The 20,969-nt window shown below is 44.6% G+C and overlaps 1 protein-coding gene and 1 pseudogene across 1 annotated transcript; both read right to left on the bottom strand.

Moving 5' to 3' along the window:
* Nucleotides 1–20,969, bottom strand: part of LOC130862662 (non-receptor tyrosine-protein kinase TNK1-like) — a 618,047-nt pseudogene that overhangs the window by 28,008 nt on the left and 569,070 nt on the right.
* On the bottom strand, nt 14,122–14,775 carry LOC130862675 (histone H2AX-like). Its single transcript, XM_057752392.1, has one exon. The coding sequence runs from the start codon at nt 14,717–14,719 to the stop codon at nt 14,288–14,290; it is 432 nt and encodes a 143-aa protein (XP_057608375.1). The 5' UTR covers nt 14,720–14,775; the 3' UTR covers nt 14,122–14,287.

Genomic DNA, 20,969 nt, shown 5'->3' on the forward strand with positions numbered 1-20,969 from the left:
GCTGTGCGGCCAGCTTGGCAGCTTCTCCTTGGTGAGCATGGGACCGTTGTCCCCAGACAGCGGGGAGCAATTAGCTGAGCCATGGGATCCTGTGTGCTGGGTCCTTCCCGTGCTGGGGGAGGGATGGCACCAGAGTCCTGGACTATTCAGCTTCGTGCGAAGATTAGAGTTAAAGAGCAAAGTCCCAAGCACCAGGCAGGTGATGGAGGGCAGGCAGCTGGTAGGAGAGCTGCATTGACCCAGAGACTGTAGGGCTGCATGCTGGGGAATCAAGAATGCCAGTCCGGGCGGGTTCGCTGACGCCTTGAGGACGTCTGCGGACCCCACTCCCTAGCACTCTTCTGTGCATGGACTGTGACAGCTTTCATCTTTTGTCCCCAATTGCTGCACTGCATGCATCCAGCGGCTGTTCTAGGAGAGAGACTGCCCTGGATGGAGCCAAGGTCGAAAAAGAAGAGAAACGTGCAGCCACCGTCAAGGGTCGGTAGAGTGGAGGATCCCTGCTGTGAGACAGGTGTGAGGTCATGGGACAACTTTATGAAATGATTGCTCTCCTTCCGTGATTCACGGACAGACCTCAGGTTGTCTGGCTTGTGTTGCAAGGGCTCCTATGTACCAGCTGAGCCATGTCGCAGTTAGTAAGCTTTCTTTTTCTTCACAAGCTTCTCCTCCTCCCCGTTCCTTTTCTTCGTTTTTAAATTGTTGTGATCCAGCTGCCCTCACTCCCCCTGACAGCGGAACTTCCTTGTGGTCTGTAATTGACAAGGATGTTTGTGTTCTTTCTGGCTGGTGGGTCTCCACGGAAGGAATAGAGGTAAAAAAGGTTGCTGGGCAAAATAAAGGTTGCTGTTCTTCCACCTGAAAAGAAGCCTCAGTGTCTCAGTCCCGGCACCCCCGCCAGTCTTGGCTATCCAGGCTGCACTGGCCACAGCATTAAATAATCACCCCCTCCCCCCGCCCGAAGCTAGACATTGAATGCAGGAGCTTGAGCATGCTGGATAAATGTGCACTCCTTAGGCCCATCTGCAGCTCTATCCTACCCTAATGATAATTGCTTTAATGTTAGTTATTGAACTGTGAACCATGAATCCCTTTAGTCTGCTTTGCTCTTTCCCATGGCTGTTCCTGTATTCTAAAGGCCTTGCAATTCCATTGATTTCTGAAGCAATTTTCAAATCTGATGAGGTTGGCCACTTGGGTTCCTTAAATATGATCTTGAGTGTATAGATCATATAAATTTATTATCGGATTACTAATAGGTTTGTAACCCATTAACACGAGGTGATTTTTATTTTACTTAAAACTTTAGCTTTTTGTAGTGCAAGATACCTCAGTTGGTGGGGGTGCTTTCTGCCAGTCATGGAGACCTAGATGTGAGCCCGTGAAATTCAGGCGGTGGAAGAAGAGAAACGAGCTTCATAAGTTGTTTTTTTGTTCTCCTGTCTTTTGATTGCTATTAGTGACCATGGGACTGGTATGGACACATAAATATACAAACAGAAATAAGAAAAAATAGATGATGATAGATAGATAGATAGATAGATGATAGATAGATAATCAGGCTCTTTTAAACAAGCTTTTATTGTTTTCAGCTATAACTTATTCTATTTTGTTTAATTTAGTTTTATGTATTTATTTTGGGGGGATAAATGGATTTGTTTTCTTAATTGGATTTTCAAGTATTATATCGTGGGTGTATAGAAGTGTAATTGAGTTTTGTACATTTTGTTTCTCAATATTGGTCCTCGTCCTGGTTGCCTTGATGTTAAATTCCTACCATCTGTGCTCATGGGATGCATTTTCAGTTCCTTTGCTTCAAATCACCATTTGGAATTATTTGGAGTCCAAAACACTACTTTGATGCATGAGGAAGGAAAGAGGCAGACATTTTCAAGTACCTCACACGAGCGTCTGTGGGTACCAGTGACCCATGGAGGTGGGCCTTGCAGCTTGATTGCACTTGAAGCTGTGGTCTATTTGATTTTATAAAGGAAAGTGACTTTCATTCTATGGGAAGGTTTTCAGGTAGACTCAGTCTCATGGATTAGTACAAGGAGATGAGCCCAAAGCTGAGTTGGGCTTTGGCCTGGCAGTCAGTGATGCACTTGATGGTCTGCCCTAGTGGTACAGCACTGAGAGCACGGAACAAGCCTTTGAATCTCACAAGAGTGTGCACAGAGCAAGGATACATCTCAGAGGACTGAACAAGGTTGATACAAGTTATAATTTTGTGAGTGATATGGAATTTATTTAGTAATTTTTTTAAAAAATAAAATATAAGATAAAACAAAACCCATCAGATGAAGGTCAATCAAGGCAGTGTTGTCAAGGATTCTCCAGCTTAGGTTTTGGCAGAAAGGTGGCAGGCAAGATTTAAAATTTGAAAAGTTTTTGTTTTAGATTTATTTGTTTCGAATTCCTTTTATTTTAATTTTTTTATGTTGACAAGAAGGAATAAAATCATCTTTATTGAGAGATTATATGTAGAAAATGAAATTATCAGCAAAAACCATTCTAAACTAATAAATGGTGATAAGCAAGACTGCAGGACAAAAGTTAATACTTTAAGACTAAGTTGCTTCCCTATACACTGGCACTTAAAAAGTAGAACTTGTAATTGAAAAATGCGTATTACTATTAATATTAGCAGCTACTAAAAATGAAATATTTGAGTATAATTCTACTATACACACACACACACAGGACAGTGATGGCAAAAATCATTGAAGCAAATTCAATAATCTGATCAGCTAAGACCATGAGGCCATCAGAAATGTAAACTGTTGGAAGAATGGAAATTTGAATGCCTCCAGATGGATAGTGGATTTAAACAAACATTTTCTGCTTTTCATAATGATTACTTAAGATAAGTCAGTGGTTTTAAAATACTGAAAGTTGTATTAGAGTCTAAAGTTAGCACTTTGAGTTGTTAACTCTCAGACACCTTGTAATAAAATATATTTTATTATGTGACAATGTTAAATGACTTTCTGATAATGTTTACTAATTTTTTTAGCAAGCTTTGGATAACAGGCTTGTTGTTCTGGTGAAGAAAATTGACACCTCCCCTAGGCAGCACAGCGGAGTTGACCCTGTTGGTGGGGATGACATTCAACAAGCCCTGAGAAGACGAGTGTGGGAGAACTGGCCTTCCTACCTGTCCGTCATGCTGTGGCATGGCTGGGGGAGAGATGCCCCCTTGCCTCTTCCCACCTGCAGCAGATGGGAGACCTGATGTGGGCAGAGAGTGGAGAGACGGTCCTGCCCCTCCCTGGCTGTGACACTCAGAAGAGCAGACCCTGAACCTTGCCAGGGAAGCACAACAGAGCTGGCCCTGCTGGTGTCTGGGCGTGGAGGAGCCGGTCCTGAGGGCATGAATGCAGAACTAGCCTTGTTCCTTGCTGCCTGTGGCATTGGGTGAGCTAGTTTGGATGAAACCTGGTGGTGAGAAAGAGGGAGAGCTAGTGGGTTGACCAATCCAGTTACCACTCAGGCCCAGAACCAGGTGTATGAGTTGGCTCACCCCAACATCCACCCAACCTGTGAACTTCCGGGACATATGTAGGGGCTGTTCCTGCAGATACAAAACTGTAGGATATTCATGGCACAGAGCACCAACAAACTATCTAAGAGGAGTCCCAATGAGGGCTAGTATTGATAATGTATCAGAAACCAGAGACCTTGAGCCAGACCAAAGACTCGTTGCAATGAACACTTGCAAGTAAAGATGCCTGGAATAAAGGGTAGACTCACTGGGTCACACTGCAGCTTCCATGATGACATTTTTTTCCTTTTAAGTTCTATTTTATTTTATTTGTGGGGGAGGTTCCCAGGGCAGAGCTCTAATATGAAGGAATGGGGAGATAAGTGGGAGAGGGAAGCATGTTGTGAAATCCACAAAGAATCAATGAAAAGTTAAGAAAAGAAAAGAAAATTGACACCGCCAAAAATAATGAACCTTAATTTTCCTCCTTCTGTCCCTCCAGTTGTTTCTCTTTGACAGTCAGATTGTCCTTCCTTTCTCTGGAGAGTCGGGGGTCTGCGGTGAGAACTCTGTGGAGCTGGGATGTTGGCTGTTGAGCCCATGGCCCTCTGTCTCATCATCTGTCTGTGCCATTTCCTAATCTCTTTACAGCAAGATTCCTGCTCCCAGGTTTAGCAATAATGCACAGGGAAGAGCAGCTTGTGCTAGAGGAAGGGTCAGTTCACATCTGTGTGACAGTCACAAGGAGGGTCTGTCTTCTTCATGTGACAGCAAACCCACAGTCACAAGGAGTGAGAGGCTGTCTTCTTCATGTGACAGCCAACTCGTAATCACCAGCAGCCAGGGTCTGTCTTCTTCTCTCAAAAGAGGGTCCAGTTCACAGCCTCACACAACTTCAAACCCATAGTCACATGGACCAAGGGCCTGTCTTACACCTTCCAGGACTTCTTTTCTCCTTCAAGATTGCCCAAGACGAGAATCTTTACTCTAGTTTTGAAAATTACCTTTAGAAGATAGTGTGGTGGTTTGAATTAGAATGGCCCCCATAGGCTCCTATGTTTGAATGCTTGTCTTCATTTGGTGGAACTGTTTGGAAAAGATTAGAATGTGTAGCCTTGCTGGAGGAGGTGTGTTACTGGGAGTGGGCTTTGGGGTTTCAAAAGCCCATACCATTCCCAGCTCTAATCTCCTCTCCATCTCTGCCTTGGGCTTGTGGATCAGACATAAGCTCTCAGCTATTGCTCAAGCACTGTTTGCCTGTCTGTTGCCGTGTTCCCTGCCATGACGGTGATGGACTCTAACCATGGAAACCTGTGACCTACCAAATTAAATATTTTCTTTTATAAATTGACTTGGTCATGGTGTTTTGTCAGAGAAATAAAGTAGTAACTAAGGAAGACAGGAAGTATTTATTTTAAGACATTTGAATCCACAAGTAAAACAAGCTGTGTATTTTATCTCTCCACATGTGCACACATGTGGATGCATGTGTATGTGCGTGTTTCCTTGAAACAAATGACTCCAGAACTGAGTTTCCCAAAACAATATATACTTATAATGATCTCATAGTTCAAGTGCCTCAGACTTGGGGTCTCTTATAAGATGCTATCAAAGTTTGTGACTCGATTGAAAGATATTCCTTGGCTTTGGAAGGACTCAGAAATCCTTTTCCATTTTCAACCATGAGGTTTGAATTCTCAGTGACTGTTGACCAGAGATGTCTGTTTCTTGCCTCTGGGCCTCTTCCACAGAAGCACAGTGTTTCTACCAGAAGCTGGGCTATATAGGAATTAAGAGATGGATGAGAAACAGCAGGATGGAAGCCATGGCTCCCCTATCTAATCTCAGAAGTGACATTCAATCACTTTGCCATGCTTTATTTAAAAGAAATGAATTAAAAGATCCAGCACACATCCAAGGAGAAGAGATTGCACAAGGGCCTGAAAACCAGAGACAGAGAAGTGTGTGTGTGATCACACGCATGTGCGCAGACACACATGCATGCACTCACACCTTCTTCTTTTACTGGAGAGGAACAATGTATCAATTCTTTTATAGAATCTTGCATACTGAGTGGTCTCTTTAGTTTAGAAAAATCTCTTCCTGCTGTTTTTATACATTTTTTACGTTTCTTGGAAGTTATCTGACTCATGTAGCTCTCAGGGTAATTTTGATCAATGCTTTGTATAGCAGAAGCAACCCCAAGTCACTGTGTTTTCCTAAATTCTATTTGTATTTAAATTGAGTGGTTTACTCTCCAATCCCAGCTGAGCCCTGTGTCTATTAACACAGCATATCATGCAAACACTTAGCTGTGTCTCCCAGATTGTCCTACTCAAACAATATCCTCAATGTCCTGATCATCAGTTGATAATCTTGTCTGTAGAAAAGCTCAGAGGGCTAGTGCTGGTCTCTGGGGTAAAGTCTAGGTGTCCAGCTCTGTCCCTGCCTGGGCACAGCAGGGAACTTAACTTTCAGATCTTAGCAGTACACTTAAGCAAAGACTTGCTCTTTCAGCCAGCGCCTGCAGAAGTCTACAGTGCCGCCTGCTGGAAGAAAATTTTATTTCATAATACTTGCAAACTCAAAAAAAAAAAGAAAAGAAAAAGAAAAAAAGAAAAAAAGAAAGAAAGAAAGAAAGAAAGACAATCAGTTTCTTGATTTTTTTCCAATATACTGTCGATAAGTAGAGCCCGGTCTTCTAAGATGAGTTATTCAAAAGGGGGATATGGAATGCAGAGATGGAAATAAAAAAGTAGAAATGAGGAAAAAAGAGATTGGTGTCTGGTAATCACAACTGTGTCCTGTATGTACTGTTTCTAAAGCCAGAGAATAGCCAGGCTGTTGTAAGAACTCCATGAAATAGGAACACCAATATTATATATAAAAACATAAGTTCATTAAGCAAAAACAGCAAAGGCAAAATATCAGAGCCTGTGGGCTTGGCCCACAAGGAATAAATACTGTATTATGTACCAACACCTGGCTGGAAACCAGTGGAAACAGCTCTCAACTCAGTAATCCTTGCTTAAAATAACTGCCAGGAAATTATTTATGCCCACAAATAACTCCATCTGCAGGCAAAATGGAAGGGCTGTGACAGGTTTAGGGGGGCAAAGGCACAGCTTCAAGGAGGGAAGAACGCAGGTGTTTTCCATTGGGAGAATCTGAATGTCGAAACAAACTAGAAACCTTACACAAATCATAAACAGAGATCCTAAGAGTTTTAGTCTTCAGATTCGAGGTTCTGAGACCTCAGGCCACTAGGCACCAGCATCAACACAGCAGTGAGAATATTACACTGGTGGTCCTATGTGTAGGTGTAGACATGGGAGTGTTCACCTTGAAGCACCTTTCCAGTCCCTATCTTCTCCATTTCACTTTCAGATGCGAAAAATAAAAATAAATAAATAAAAAAACCAAAGAACTCAAGAACTCTAAGTGGTTACTTGGGGAACTATGAAATCGAAGGACTCACTAACTTTTTATGTTTATAATCTCTGTGTTAGCTTCATTTCAAGCTACTTAACTAACTAATTTAATTTATAGATCTTCTCACTATATAGTCCATGCTGGGCTAGAGTCCACTCAGGAAACTCAACTCTGTAGTCCATGCTTCCTTGCTGGGCTAGAACTCACTTTGTAGCATGCTCCTGTCTCAGCCTCCTTATTGCTAGGGTGACAGCTATGTGCAGTCTTGTCCAGTTCAAATCATTTTCTTAAGTCCAAATTCAAATGTTTATTGCTACCAACATTGAGAACATTAAAAACCTGTGCCTTCATTATATGGAAACCACATTAAGCAAATCACACATTTACTCCCTGATCAGGGGTATAGAGATGTGCCCTCATGGTTAAGGGTCAGGAATGTCAGGGAAAACCCAGATACTAGTCAACTTTGAATTTCAAGTAAATAGTATTTTTAAAAACATGTTTCAACAATGCCCCTCAACCAAAGAATGGATAAAGAAAATGTGGTACATTTATGCAATGGAGTACTACTCAGCAGTAAAAAACACAAAACGATACCTTGAAATTTGCTTGCAAATGGATAGAACTAGAAAAAAAAATCATCCCGAGTGAGGTAACCCAGATCCAGAAGAACAAATATGTTTTGTACTCACTCATAAGTGGACATTAGATGTAAAGCAAAGAATAAAGAGCCTATATCCTGCAACCCCAGAGAAGCTAGGTAACAAGAATCCGAAGAAAGACAGACATGGACGCCCCTGGGAAGAGGGTAGACAAGATCTCCCGATAAAATTGGGAGCATAGAGGGAGGAGGAAATGGAGGGCAAAAGAGGAGGGGGAGGGGAGAAGGATAGGAAGAGAACCTCATCTTGACAGACAGGATGGTCGAGATGTGGATGGACAGAGAGGGAGAACAAGGAAATAGATATCTTGCTTGTGAGAGCCATTATGGGGCTGGTGTAAAACCTGGCACCAAGAAAATTCCCAGGGATCCACAAGGATGACCCCAGCTAAGACCCTAAGCAACAGTGGAGAGGGTGCCTGAACTGGCCTACCCCATTAATCAGATTGATGACTACCTTAATTGCCATTATAGAACCTTCATCCAGCAACTGGTGGAAGCAGATGCAGAGATCCACAGCTAAGCACTGGGATAAGCTTCCAGGGACCAGTCCAAGTGAGGGAAGAGCAATCATATGAGCAAAGGGGTCAAGACCCTGATGGTCTTGACAACTATTAAAACGCTTGGGTTAAGTTCGGTATATTAACAAAATACACTGCGATTTCTAAAGCACTTTCTCAGGTCTGTCATTTAATGGGATCCTGGCAACGGCTCTCTGAATAAACTAATGTAGACAGCCACTCTGTAAATAAGCATCCTTTGTGACAGGCTCACCCACAGCCAAGGGTCTCCAGAGGGCGGAGCTAGATCCAGCCACCCGGTCCCATATTCCTGAAGCTCAAGCCGTTTTTCTCTGGATCCCTTCGTTTCCATGATGGTTCTGCAGCAGTGTAACCTAGATCCTTTTACTGTGTTTTTCTTGACTATTGTGTCGTATCTGTGCAAAAGCTAAGGATTGGATTGGCTGAATTTGCCATGCGCCAGTCCTGGACCCAAGTGCAGTCGCTCGGTCCGTCATTCATTCATGCAGGGGCGCATACTGTATCTCCCGACTCTTGCCGCGGTTGAGACCAGCTTGAGCTACGTAATGAAATTCTGCTTAAACATATTTAAAAGGTGAGTTCTGGGGGAGTGAGGGGTGGCTTAGTTGCTTTTTTGTTGTTGTTGTTGTTGTTATGTTTTGCTGAGCAAACACACATCTAATTTTCAGGGAGACAGTGCTTCAGAGAAAACTCTGCCTGAGCCAGAGATCAAGGAATCCCATGGTTCCTCTAGTACAAGAGACGACACTAAAGTACCGCTGTGAAGGGACCCAGAAATGATGCTCAAAGGCCCCGTGATCCCCTGCCTTTCAAAAAGGAGCAGAAATGTCTCAAATCCAGCTGTATCACCAATTCTCCCTCAGCATGGCTGACCGTTCTTGAACATAGGAAACCCAGAGCATACAGGCAGACAGCTTACAGGGGCTCCTTTCTAGGTAGCTCAGTTGATCTGCGTCTCTTCCAAGCAGGTCTCTGATTTCTTGAGGCTGCTTGTTTTTGCTTCTTCCCGGCGGTCTGATTGACCTCTTGTTTCTTCTGGATATCTTGGCTGGTCTCTACTTCATATGGACTGTTTGGTCCATCTGAGAGCCCCATCTGGGCAGCTCAGCTTCGCTGAGGGTCAGTCTCCGTTTTTGTTCGTTTCTGTCACAAGACACCATTACGAATTCTTATGAAGACTGGAATGTTCATCACATCTTTTGTCTTAATAATGGATGAGCAAACTTAGGTCTTGCAAGAGCGAGGTCATCCAGAAATACATAGAGATCCAGGTCTCCTGCTCCCCACAGCAGTGAACGGTTAACTTTGTCAGAATAAACACAGCACTGAAGGCAACAGGACCTCCCGTGGCTCAATTTTTAAGAGCTCCTGCTGCCCTCCCAGGGAACTTGGGTTCAATTCTCGGCACCTGCATGGCAGCTCACAGCTGTCTGTAACTCCATTTCCTGGCACTCCAACACCATTTCTATTCTCTGTGAGCATCAGGCATGTACATGGTACACAGAAATCCACGCAGACAAAACGTGTAAAATAAAACACTCAGATAGATAAAAAGATGCCCCACAGTCTCCATCATGAACTATGGGACTAGGAATCTACAGCGCTGTCCATCTACTTCCAGGGTGGTGTGTGCCCATCAGTGGTCTGGGAGCAAGTGAGTCAGGACTGGATGCGGGAAAGTAGGAGGCAGGGAAGTACGAAAGGGCAGCACTGAAGCATCGTGAGCTCCTTCCTCATTCGGCCCTGGAGTACCAAAGTATCATCCTCTAACCTTTCCACAGCATGCCCGCAAGAGCAGAGTGCAGCCGAAGAACCAGCCCCATGCAGTTATCACTTTTGCGGACACTCAGTAATACCCTCATCAAGTTCCTCATGTCAAGTGCAGTAGGGCAACCTTGAACTCCCGCTGCCTGGGATGCTGAGGCAGGAGAATTGAATAATTGAAGCCAGCTTGAGCTACACAATGAGATCCGATTTTAAATAATTTAAAGAAAACTCCACTATTGGAATAAGAGTCTACCATATTATCTATCTACTTCTAAGGTGGCATGAGCCAATCAGCACACAGGGGACTCCAGTTACTGGCCTCTCCCATAGAGCATTCGTCTTGTTTCAAGAACCTGTAAACCTCTGTCAGTCAACAACTGTGTTTGGGCTGCGAAGTGCTCAATTGCTCTGTGCGTGGACTGTGACTTGTATGGGATTTGGGGAAGACAGAAGAAAGAGAACAGGAAAATGCCTCCTTGCTGTTTACATCTATGCATTATTTGTGTGTGTATGTGTGTGTGCTTGTGTGTGTGTGTGTGTGTATCTGATCCATATAACTCAAAATAGCAGCAGCAACAACTGGAGCAATGATATGTTTCTTAACCACAACTCTGAGTAAAAATACTTTTCTTGAAAGTGGTGCAAGGCCTTAATCCCAGCCCTTGGGAGGCAGAGAAAGATGCATTTATGAGTTCCCGATCAGGCTGATCCACAGAATCAGTTCCAGCACACCCAGGGCTACACGGAGAAACCTTGTCTCAAAAATCTTTGTTATTTTGTTATTGTGCAGACTTAATACATCTAGGAGTTTGCAGGGATGCTAGGTAGCATGCTTTGTTAACCAGTATGACTTTCTGGCAAGAAAGTTGGAGAAATGCACAAAGAATCATAGAAATATTAAAGCCATTTGACCTGTAATTGTAGCTCTGGGAATTTATCCCAAAGAAATAATTGAAAATATAAGGAAGACTCTGTGCTCATAGTTGCTCACTGCAGTGCACACTGAGCCAAGAGCTCGATGGAAACAATTTAAATGCTAACTAATAGAGAATGGTTATGGAAATCATAGAAGAAATATTATACAAATATTAAAATTACCACATAGAAAATGATGGGAGAATAATGTTACGGAGTAAAGTACATGAGTTCTATTGTTACAACTATTAAAGTGCTTAGAAGCAAATGTTTTAAAATTCTACTTTATGAACTAGGATAATGGATGACTTCCCCCCCCCCCGCCCCATGCCTTCTTGAAAGTCTGCAATTCTCAGGTTAGAAAAGAAAAAAAAGAAAAAGGCCATAACTGAGCTGGATTTCACTGTTGAACCGGAAGCTCCTTTTCTTAATAACAGACATGGAGCAAAGAAAGATTCTAGGTTCATTTTAGAAATCAAACATGTAACAGCAAACATTGCCACTAAAAACAGCCACTGTTGAGCAGGGCAGGTCACACTGCCCCTTGTGTGAAGTCAAGCCACCCGCCTACACTCCAGCCCCTGGGTTGTATCATTGGAGGGCAGGATCCTGAGTGTTCATGACATCATGGGACTGGACTGCCTGAGAAGGAATAGTGAAGAAGAATAAATGAGATGAAGACAGCATTTTCAATCATTAATACAGCATCTCTGATGGGAGAGGGTTAGTATTTCTAGAAGCTCTCTTGGCTCCCTCTGAAACAAGATTTTACCTACATAAAGAAAACACCCATATTATACCAACAATAAGAATCTACCCTATGTCCTGCACTGTCAAAGGCTTTCTTGGACAGGGCAGGTTGTTTAAAATCAAACATGGTGCTCTCTTGGGATCAAACAAATATCAGGGGAGATTTGAGGAGAATGGGGATAAGGCAGCAGTATTATGAAGAGCATTGATGCTAAACTCACCTCAAATGGAAGAAAATGTGGTTTATTCTGGGTCAAATGCCAGTGACTATGGTCAGACATGAGTCGTCTCTGATAGCCATTGTACACGTGGATACATAGATTTTATTAGTTACAGAGCAAAGGAAGTCATGAATGAAAGCATGTGTTGAGTACGCTGTTGACACCCCAGGTCAGAGGGTCACAGCAAAGCGCAGAAGCCACCGCTGTCATTTTCAAATATTGCCTGATGTCTTCCTAGGAAGCAGCTAGAAACAGTCCAAGACAATCTGACACTGCCTGCACAACAATCCACCTCACTACAATCTCTAAGGCTTTTGTTGTTGTTTTGTTTTTCAAGACAGGGTTTCTCCGTGTTTCCCTAACTGTCCTGGAACTATCTCTTGTAGACCATGCTGGCCTCAAACTTACAGAGATCCACCTGCCTCTGCATCTGGAGTGCTGGAATTAAAGGTGTGCCCTGCCACCGCCCCCCACCCCATCACTAAATTTTAATCAGTCCTTCAGCCTGGAACAAGTCTTAATGCAGGCACAGCTTGTTTTCCTGGGAAATAAAACAAGAGAAATCAAGAGATTTCAACCAAGAAATGAAGCAGATAGAGGGGAAGAAACGGTGAGGAGGGAGAAGGAGCTGCCGGCCTGGGAGGGACACCAAAGTACAAAACAGCCATCTGAAGAAGGCTGGCTGCATCACAACAGAGAAGCAACCTGAAGAAGGCGGGCTGCCTCTCTAACAGAACATGCAAGTCCAAACCACAGCACTGCATAATGGAGTTGGATTTCTCTGCATAGGCCTGCTTTCTCTTTGGGGTACAGAAAACCCCATTTTCAATATGTGCACACACCTGTCTTGTGCATTCTGATTTGTTTGAGAAATTTTAATAAAGTCTCTTTGCATAGCCCAGTCCTCAGTTTGTCATTTCTTTGGAAGCCTGTATGAGTGTGGCTGTCTCACAGTCTTCTGATGCTGAACTCTGCAGCCGCCCCACCCACCGTACGACACCAACCTCTGCTCAGTGTGCAGCTCTATTGTGAGGTAGCTGAATCCGGCTTAGTCCCCAATGGTTTACAATGCTAGGATGGGGACATTGCTGAATTTCTTTGTGGGATATTGCTGACTTTTTGGTAGAACGTGTTGGAGAACATGTGGGAATTTCTAAATCAATAATCAATAGTTGTTCATGATCAAATGAATGTGAGCCATTTTTTAGATAACACAAATTAAAATGATGCATGATGGGATTTCTGCTGTCAACATGCGGAGAATGAGCATCTCCGGGACTGACCAGACCATTTTCGTAAGAACCAGCTTTAAATAACCAGCAGATGCTGTGACCTTCAGGCTGCATAATACAAGCCATCCATGTGTAAGTGTCTGCAAGCCTTACCCGACCCCATCCTGCTCCCATGGACTGCTCTCTGGTCTCTGCTCCAGTCTTCCCTCTGTTCCATCCACTCTGGTCACCTCCATGAAATGTAGTATATTGTCAGGCATGTGTCCATCTACAGAATTCCGCAGTCTGAATTTCTCCTCTCCATCCACATGGCTTACTCACTCACTTCCTTTAGCCTCCCCCCCCATGTCATGTCCTGGTGCACAGTGGTGGACGATGGACCTCCTCTACCACCCTCCCCATCTGTATTTCTGACTTGCTTCCAAGGGCTACTCTTTGCTTAATTTTTTTTTAAACCAAACAATCCTTTAATAAAATTAGCCCATTGAAACTCCCCACTACCTAAGGGATAGCTGCAAAATTCCAGTTCAGAAACCAAGAGAGGCTCAGTCCATACAGGGTTTCATTGACATGTGCTGGTATCTAGGTGTTCGGGTCGTGAGGTGAGTCGCCGGGGAGAAAAGGGAATGGCTAGGCCCGGCTGCCAGTCTCCTGCGGCAGGAACACAGGTCTTCTGTCCATAGGCCTGTAAGCGTCTCCCAGTCCCGTTCCAGGAAGCATCCTGGAGAAAATCGGTTCCTATTCGTGATTTTGTCCCAGCCACACCACACACCGGCCTATGAATGAAGATGGAGGAGAATGGTCAGAGGCCAGCAAGGGGGACAGAGGACCAAGCAGCATGATCCATTTCTCTTCACCAAAGCCCGGTAACCAAGTCACTTCCGAAGGTCCAGGCGAGGGCTAAGCACCAAGCTGAAGAGACGCCCCGGCTGCAGCTGCGGAGAGACTCACCTTCAGGCCCATTTCGGCCGTCCGCCACAGCAAAAGGCCGAGACTTCTGGAAGGTGTCGCAGCCTCTCCGCGCGGCCCATCGAAGACCGAGACGAGACCGGCGAAGCTCCGGGGTGGGCAGGCGCCGTGGCGCCAGTGTCCTCCGTGGTTGACTCAGAGGCCGTGCAGGGAAGGGGAGGCAGAAAACGCGCGAGGGCAGAGAAAGGGGGTAGGACGGGGACGCGGCGGCCCGGCCCTCAGTGGCTCAGCTCTTTCTGTGAGGGAGGTGGTGGCCCTGAAAAGGGCCTTTGTGGAGGTGTGGGGAGGGCTGGGCGGCCACGGCGCGGGCTCCCTCAGTACTCCTGGGAGGCCTGGGTGGCCTTCTTGCCGCCCGCCGGCGCCTTGGGGCCCACGGTGGCGCTGGTCTTCTTGGGCAGCAGCACGGCCTGGATGTTGGGCAGGACGCCGCCCTGCGCGATCGTCACGCCGCCCAGCAGCTTGCTGAGCTCCTTGTCGTTGCGGATGGCCAGCTGCAGGTGGCGCGGGATGATGCGCGTCTTCTTGTTGTCGCGGGCCGCGTTGCCCGCCAGCTCCAGGATCTTGGAGGTGAGGTACTCCAGCACGGCCGCCAGGTACACGGGCGCGCCTGCGCCCACGCGCTCGGCATAGTGGCCTTTCCGCAGCAGCCGGTGCACACGGCCTACCGGGAACTGCAGGCCGGCGCGCGACGAGCGGGACTTGGCCTTGGCGCGGGCCTTGCCTCCGGTCTTGCCGCGTCCCGACATCGTGTTCGAGGTAGAAGGGCAGAGCGCGAAGCCGATGAAGTCAAACACCACCAACCGCCGCAGTCAACTGTCCTTTGCTTAATTTTTGAATGCAATATAGACTCATTTCTAGCAGGATTTACCAACCTGTATTTTTTATCGCTGTGCCCACCTCCACTAGGATACAGACTCTCTGAGGGCGGGACATTGTGTCTGGTTTGCCGCTGTCACATCCCAAAAGCCTGGAGCAATGCCTGGTCCGTGACAGATATTCTAGTTTGTTTTTCTCTTGCCGTGATAAAACGCAGAGCAAAATCAACTCTGAGGAGGAAGGACTTACTTGACTTAGTGGCCACTGCTCACCGCGAAGGGAAGCCAAGGCAGGGACTCAAAGCAGAAACCACGGAGGAACACTACTTTCATTCTCTTGATTTCCCTGACTGCTCAGGTCCTTTTCTTCTGCAGCCCGGGCCCACCTGCTCAGGGATTGTAGCACGCATAGTAGAATAGACCCTCCCACATCCTTTAGCAACCAAGGAAATGCTCCACAGATGTACCCACATGGCCAATCTGATGGAGGTAGTTCCTCAACTGAGATTCTGTCTTCCCAGTTATGTCTAGGTTTTTGTCAAGTCGACAAACACTAATTAGTGCAACAGGTCTTCTCAACGGTTGTCAAGAGATGAACAAATGGTCTTCCATATTCGCTGCACTGTCCTAGATGTTTCAAGGAAATCATGGCAATGAAGAGTGTGTGCTGCTATTTCCTCAGAATTGTAACATTCACTCTAGGAGAAGGAGGAAAGCTCAAGAGACTTGGAAAGACACTGCGGGAAAAACCCAGAAAGTTGCAAGACTTACAAAGCCCCTGCCCCGACGGGGTTGAGGAGTATAAAAGCAGAGAACAGGGTCGGCTGAGGAGATTCTTCATCAGAACGGACTACAAGTTAGACAGGGAGCTCAGAGATGCAGCTCCATCACTATGGTGGGGTGGGCTTCTCCGTGCTCCCGCTGCCTTTGAGTCACCCATATTCCTCTAACTAATTGGGTAGACTCAACTTCACCAATCTAGACTGGGTGGAACCGTTTCTCTGGTCTGTCATTGGTGCCCCATTTGGGGTGAATAAATATTTGGTCACACCTCTCCAGGAACAGTCATATAATAAACAGTCACAGGTCCATGAGGCAGATAGGAGTGAAAACTGTTTGTTCTCAAGGCCATGACTATGTTTCCGAATCCTTACTAGGGTAAGACCAATTAGATGCACTCCAAGGCTTTCTTGGAAAATTGGCCTACATCAAGCGTTATGGGTTTTGGTCTTGCAAGCTCAGAACTTCTTTTTGAAGTTGCCAATTTATTGATTTACATGGCAGAGTAAAATACTCCATGAAGAAATAAGCCTAGCAGATGCTGAGTGGGTCGTGTGTGTGTGTGTGTGTGTGTGCATGTGTGTGTAAGCTGACACATCTGGGAAGTCAAACCTCGGATATGAGCCTTAGACACCTATATTCGCATCAACTCTGTCTTACTCAAAGCTCCCGCAACACTTGACCAGTCGGATCTTCCTCTGCCCTAGACACCGGCTGGGCAGATAAAGCTGATTCTTTGTCTTTGTCCTTCTTTCCTTTCTCCAGCATGGTCTTATCTGCTCTTGCCCCAAAGCATGGTTTATAGCCCACATGCCAGTTTCACTGCAGCTGACCGATGTTCTAGCAGGAGATTTTCCGGACAGTGTGGTGGTTTGAATGAGAATGTGCTGTGAAATATTATTTTAAGAAGTGTTACATCCCTTTATGCTGTGGAGTATTTTTAATGATGCAAATATATGCTGTATTCTTTTATGTTGCATGTGTTTAACTCTGTAAATCTGTGTTACTTTGTCTGCCTAAAACATCAGATTGATCTACTAAAGAGCTGAATGTCCAATAGCTAGGCAGGAGAGGAAAGTAGGAAGGACTGGTGGGCAGAGAGAATAAATAAGGAGAAATCTAGAGAAGAGAGAGAAAAAGGGGAGAAGAGGGGGAGAAGAGGACACCAGGGGCCAGCCATGGAGTAACAAGGTAAGAAGGATATATAAGAAAGGTAAAAAGCCCAGAGGCAAAATGTGTCTCAAGAGAAACAGTATAATTTAAGTTAGAAAGCTACACGTGATTTTGCCCTGCCTCTTCCTGTCAGCTACTTGCTGACTCAGTCACCTGATCCCAGGTTAAGTTTCTTTAATCAAACGAATGTAGCACATTTTTGCATTGTTAGCAAAGGCAGCAGGAAAAAAAAATCTAACACACCTTTAAACAGTTAAAATAATATTCCATAATAAGAATGCCCCCCATAGGTTCATATATTTGAATATCTGGCTCCTATTTTGTGAAACTGTTTAGAAAGAATTAAAAGGTGTGGCCATCTGGAAGAGGCATGTCACTGGGGAGGGCAGAGAGGTTTCAGACAATTCCTGCTTTTCTCCATGCTCTCTCTCTGACCTTGTGGTTGTGGATCAAGATAAGAACTCTGTTCCTTCACTCCACCATCATGAACTTTAAGCATCTGAGACCATAAGTCAAATCAAATGCTTTCTTTAATATGGTCATGGTCATCACAGTAATAGTAAAGTAACTAAAGTAGATAAGAATGTCTGGCTGTTTCTCCAAGCCTCCTCCCTCAGAGCTATCGGTTTGCCAGTGGCTAATTTTCTCTGCAGACCACCTCCTGTCGGGTCCCATGTTGTGTGTCCTCACTCTATAGCTAGGCTTCCCACAGTGTGACATCCCTGGAAGCTTCATTGCATCCTGCCTATTTTCTTAGCTCTGTAGCACCTTTGGAAACAGTCTCCACTAAGCTCTTTTTAGTTATGTGTGTCATCTGATTTCTACTAGGATGCAAACTAATATAAATATCACAGTCAAAGTTTGGCTTGAGGGCTCTCTCCTCTCTGTGTGTAATGACACAGCCAAGTCATCTAGTCATTACGTTGCAATCACTGCTACCCAGTCAGCCTTTCATAGCGATGGAAAGGTCTTGGATTTCCAATCCGGTAGCTGTCAGTTCCATTGTGCTAGTAAGCTCATGAAATATGATTAGAAAGATGGAAATTAAATTTTAGTTTATTTCAATTAACTTAAGTTTAAATAGTTACATAGCCATCCCATTGAATGACACACATCTAGCCACTTATGTGTTCTGGGTTTGGTAGTTATGGCTCACTTTAGAATACATGTCTGGGTCTCACCTCTTATCTCTAACTTTCAAAGTGTAGCCATGAGAGAAGCGAGGAATGAAACTGTGGACTTCCGGGAGTCATTGCTTGAGAGTGTTACATGGGAGATTTTCCCCCTGGAATTCCTATTTCTATTGGGGTGGGGGGTAGACAAAGAAATTCCCTCTTCATCCCTCTCCTCAGGTTGCCTCACAAGTCTACATCTGTGACAAATATCTCACCTCTTGTCCAGCTTACCCCAATGCTCTTTAATCTCCAAACTAAACTTGGGCTATCTGTGCAAAATAGTTGTGCTTTCTCAAACAGGACTTCCTCGCTTTGAACTTTTTATTTTAATTACTTTTTTTTGCAAATAAAGTGTTCTGATCATGCTTTCCCTTCTCCCAGTGTATCCCAGATCCTCCCATCTCCCTACCTGTTTAACATTTGTACATATTCTTCCTACCCTCTGGAACCAGTTGTGCCTTTAAATTTCCATTCAATATTTCTTGCCTGTAGGAAGCCTTTCTCTCAAAGTCATTCAGCTTTAATTGTAGCATTAAAAATATCAATTTTACCTGCTTACATAAATACTCTTGTGAATGGTACTATTTTAAGTAAAATTTGATGTAAAATTGAAGTTTTCTGGCATGGCACCCAGCCCTCTGCTGTTTGCCTTCTATGGAACCCAATGCATTTGGGCTCCACTTACACTCACAGCACAGGGCAGGTGCAGGGTTATGTTTATGAGACCCAACTTACAAGGTCTCAGGGACTATCGTGGGTGTGAGCCTTGCCCTAACCTTATAAATATCCCCATCCCACTTCTGACTTCTCGCTTTCTTTTTGAAAGCTACAAACCTCCAGTTTCCTTCTAGTGCATTCCTCCTTTTGAATCGCTAGCTAATGTCAGTCTCAGTGGCTGCTTTTCAAACGAAGACATACTCCACGCTGTGCATTTGAAGCTAGGGGGTCTCCAGCTGGTGCGCTCAGAGTAGCTTTCTTTAGGCAGTTGATGCCGTGTCTGTTCTTTCCTCCACTCGTAATATCTGTGTTTCTCTCCTTGCCTGTGTCCACATATTCTTGTGTTTACTTTCTGTGGAGAATGCTATCCTCATCGGGAAACCGCTCTGCATGTCCCATCCACCCTTGGTCTTCAGGATCTTTCTGCAGCTCTGAATGTTCATTCCACCCTTCGTTAGGATCTCTCTTCCAATCTGCATGCCCATCTCACCCTTCATCTTCAGGATCTCTCTTCCGATCTGCATGCCCATCCCACTCTTCATCTTCAGGATCTCTCTTCCCATCTGCATGCCCATCCCACCCTTCATCTTCAGGATCTCTCTGCAGCTCTGCATGTCCATCCACACTTTGTCAGGATCTCTCTTCCGATCTGCATGCCCATCCCACTCTTCATCTTTAGGGTCTCTCTTCTGCTCTGTATGTCCCATCCACCCTTTGTTTTCATTGCTTTTGCATCATTCTGTCCCAATTGCTTGACATGAAAAATTTAGGGTAAAAAATTATTTTGGCTTACTGTTTCAGAGGGTTCAGCCCATGATTGGTTGGCTCTGTGCATTTGGGGGGACCATTGTGAAGGTGGGGGTGAACTGCTGAGGCTCCACTCTTTGGGAAGTGGGAAAAGATGAATGCTGATGCACAACCAGCTTTCTCTACAGTCCACTTTCATTCTGTCTGCACCCCAGTCCACAGGAGGGTACCACCAGCATTCAGGATGAGCCTTTCTCCCATAATTAACATTCTCTGATCAGGACACTCATAATGTGCTTCACCATTTGCCTCAGTGAGTCTAAATCTAGCTAAGTTGAGAAAGAAGATCAGCCCTAGGACTTTTGATCTTGTTCTCTTCTCAGCTGCCCATCTCTGGTTAGTCAATACTAACTGCTGATGTCTGTATGAGTTTTACCATACACAAACTGAAGGAGTGAAACTTATGCGCTGCTTCAACACTGGAAAGTGATGTAAGAAAACTCAGCCTACCGTGGGTGGCACCATTTCACGGGCTGAACCCTGAATGGTATAAATGCAGAGAAAGTCAGTTGAGTAGTAAAAAAAAAAAAAAAAAAAAAATCTATGCATCTCTTTCTTCTTGGCTGTGGATATGAGTTCCTGCCTCAACTTCCCCATAATGATGGGCTATAACCTGGAATTTTAGCCGTGGAAGCCATTTTTCCCTAAGTTAATTTCGATGAGAGTATTTCATCACTACGACAGGACTGAAGCTAGCACAAATAGAAACCTTGAGTTTTCATTTTAATTCCTACTTTGAGAAAAGTTAGAACGTTGGCTCATGGGGTTTTCTACCTTTTGGAAATGATGTTATTTAGGGTTTGATGCAGTTTTCAGACGACCCTGAAAAGTAAGAACTTCATTGTAATCACAAAGATTTAATTTAATGTAATTTTACCTTATAAACAGAAACTTTCTTTTCCTTGGAGAATAGGGTTTTCTTTTTCATTCAAAGTAATGAAGTTTTTTCACCACCTCACACCTGAATTTTAGCACCCAGTGAGAATTTACTCTCTGTACAGTTTTCATCCACTTTAGCAAGCATATTGATTGGGCTTTGCTGTGCATATGTCTTTAAGTATCTTAAAATACTGAAGTCAACACAAGATTTAAACATGTAAAGTAAATTATTTACCTTTCTGTTGCTGTGTTAAAACACCACGACCAAGGCAACTTCTACTTTGGTTGTGGTTGGTACTCAGAGTCCATGACGCAAGGGAGGTATGGCAGCGAGTGACAGGCATAATGGCCAGAGCAGGAAGCTGAGAGATCACATTGTTAGCCAAAACCATGAAGCAGAACAGACTGGTAAAATGGCAGGGCTATGAGCTCTCAAAGCTAGCTCCCAGTGATGAACCTCCTCCAGCAAGCCTGCATCATCTCTCTGAACAGCACAACCCACTGGAAACCAAGTGTTCAAAGACCTGAGCCTATGAGGGACATTCTTATGTAAATTTCCCCATGAAGCAATCAAACAACAGATCAAAGCAGAATAGATTTCCATCAAGAAGGTCAAGAGATGGGAGATTATCCTAGAGATATGTTTCTGA

The sequence above is a fragment of the Chionomys nivalis genome, chromosome 20 (genome assembly GCF_950005125.1).
Source record: "Chionomys nivalis chromosome 20, mChiNiv1.1, whole genome shotgun sequence".
Classification (NCBI taxonomy): domain Eukaryota; kingdom Metazoa; phylum Chordata; class Mammalia; order Rodentia; family Cricetidae; genus Chionomys; species Chionomys nivalis.

What these genes read in the sequence shown, in the direction of transcription:
- LOC130862675 (XM_057752392.1), bottom strand. Translation starts at nt 14,719, where the DNA reads ATGTCGGGACGCGGCAAGACCGGAGGCAAGGCCCGCGCCAAGGCCAAG.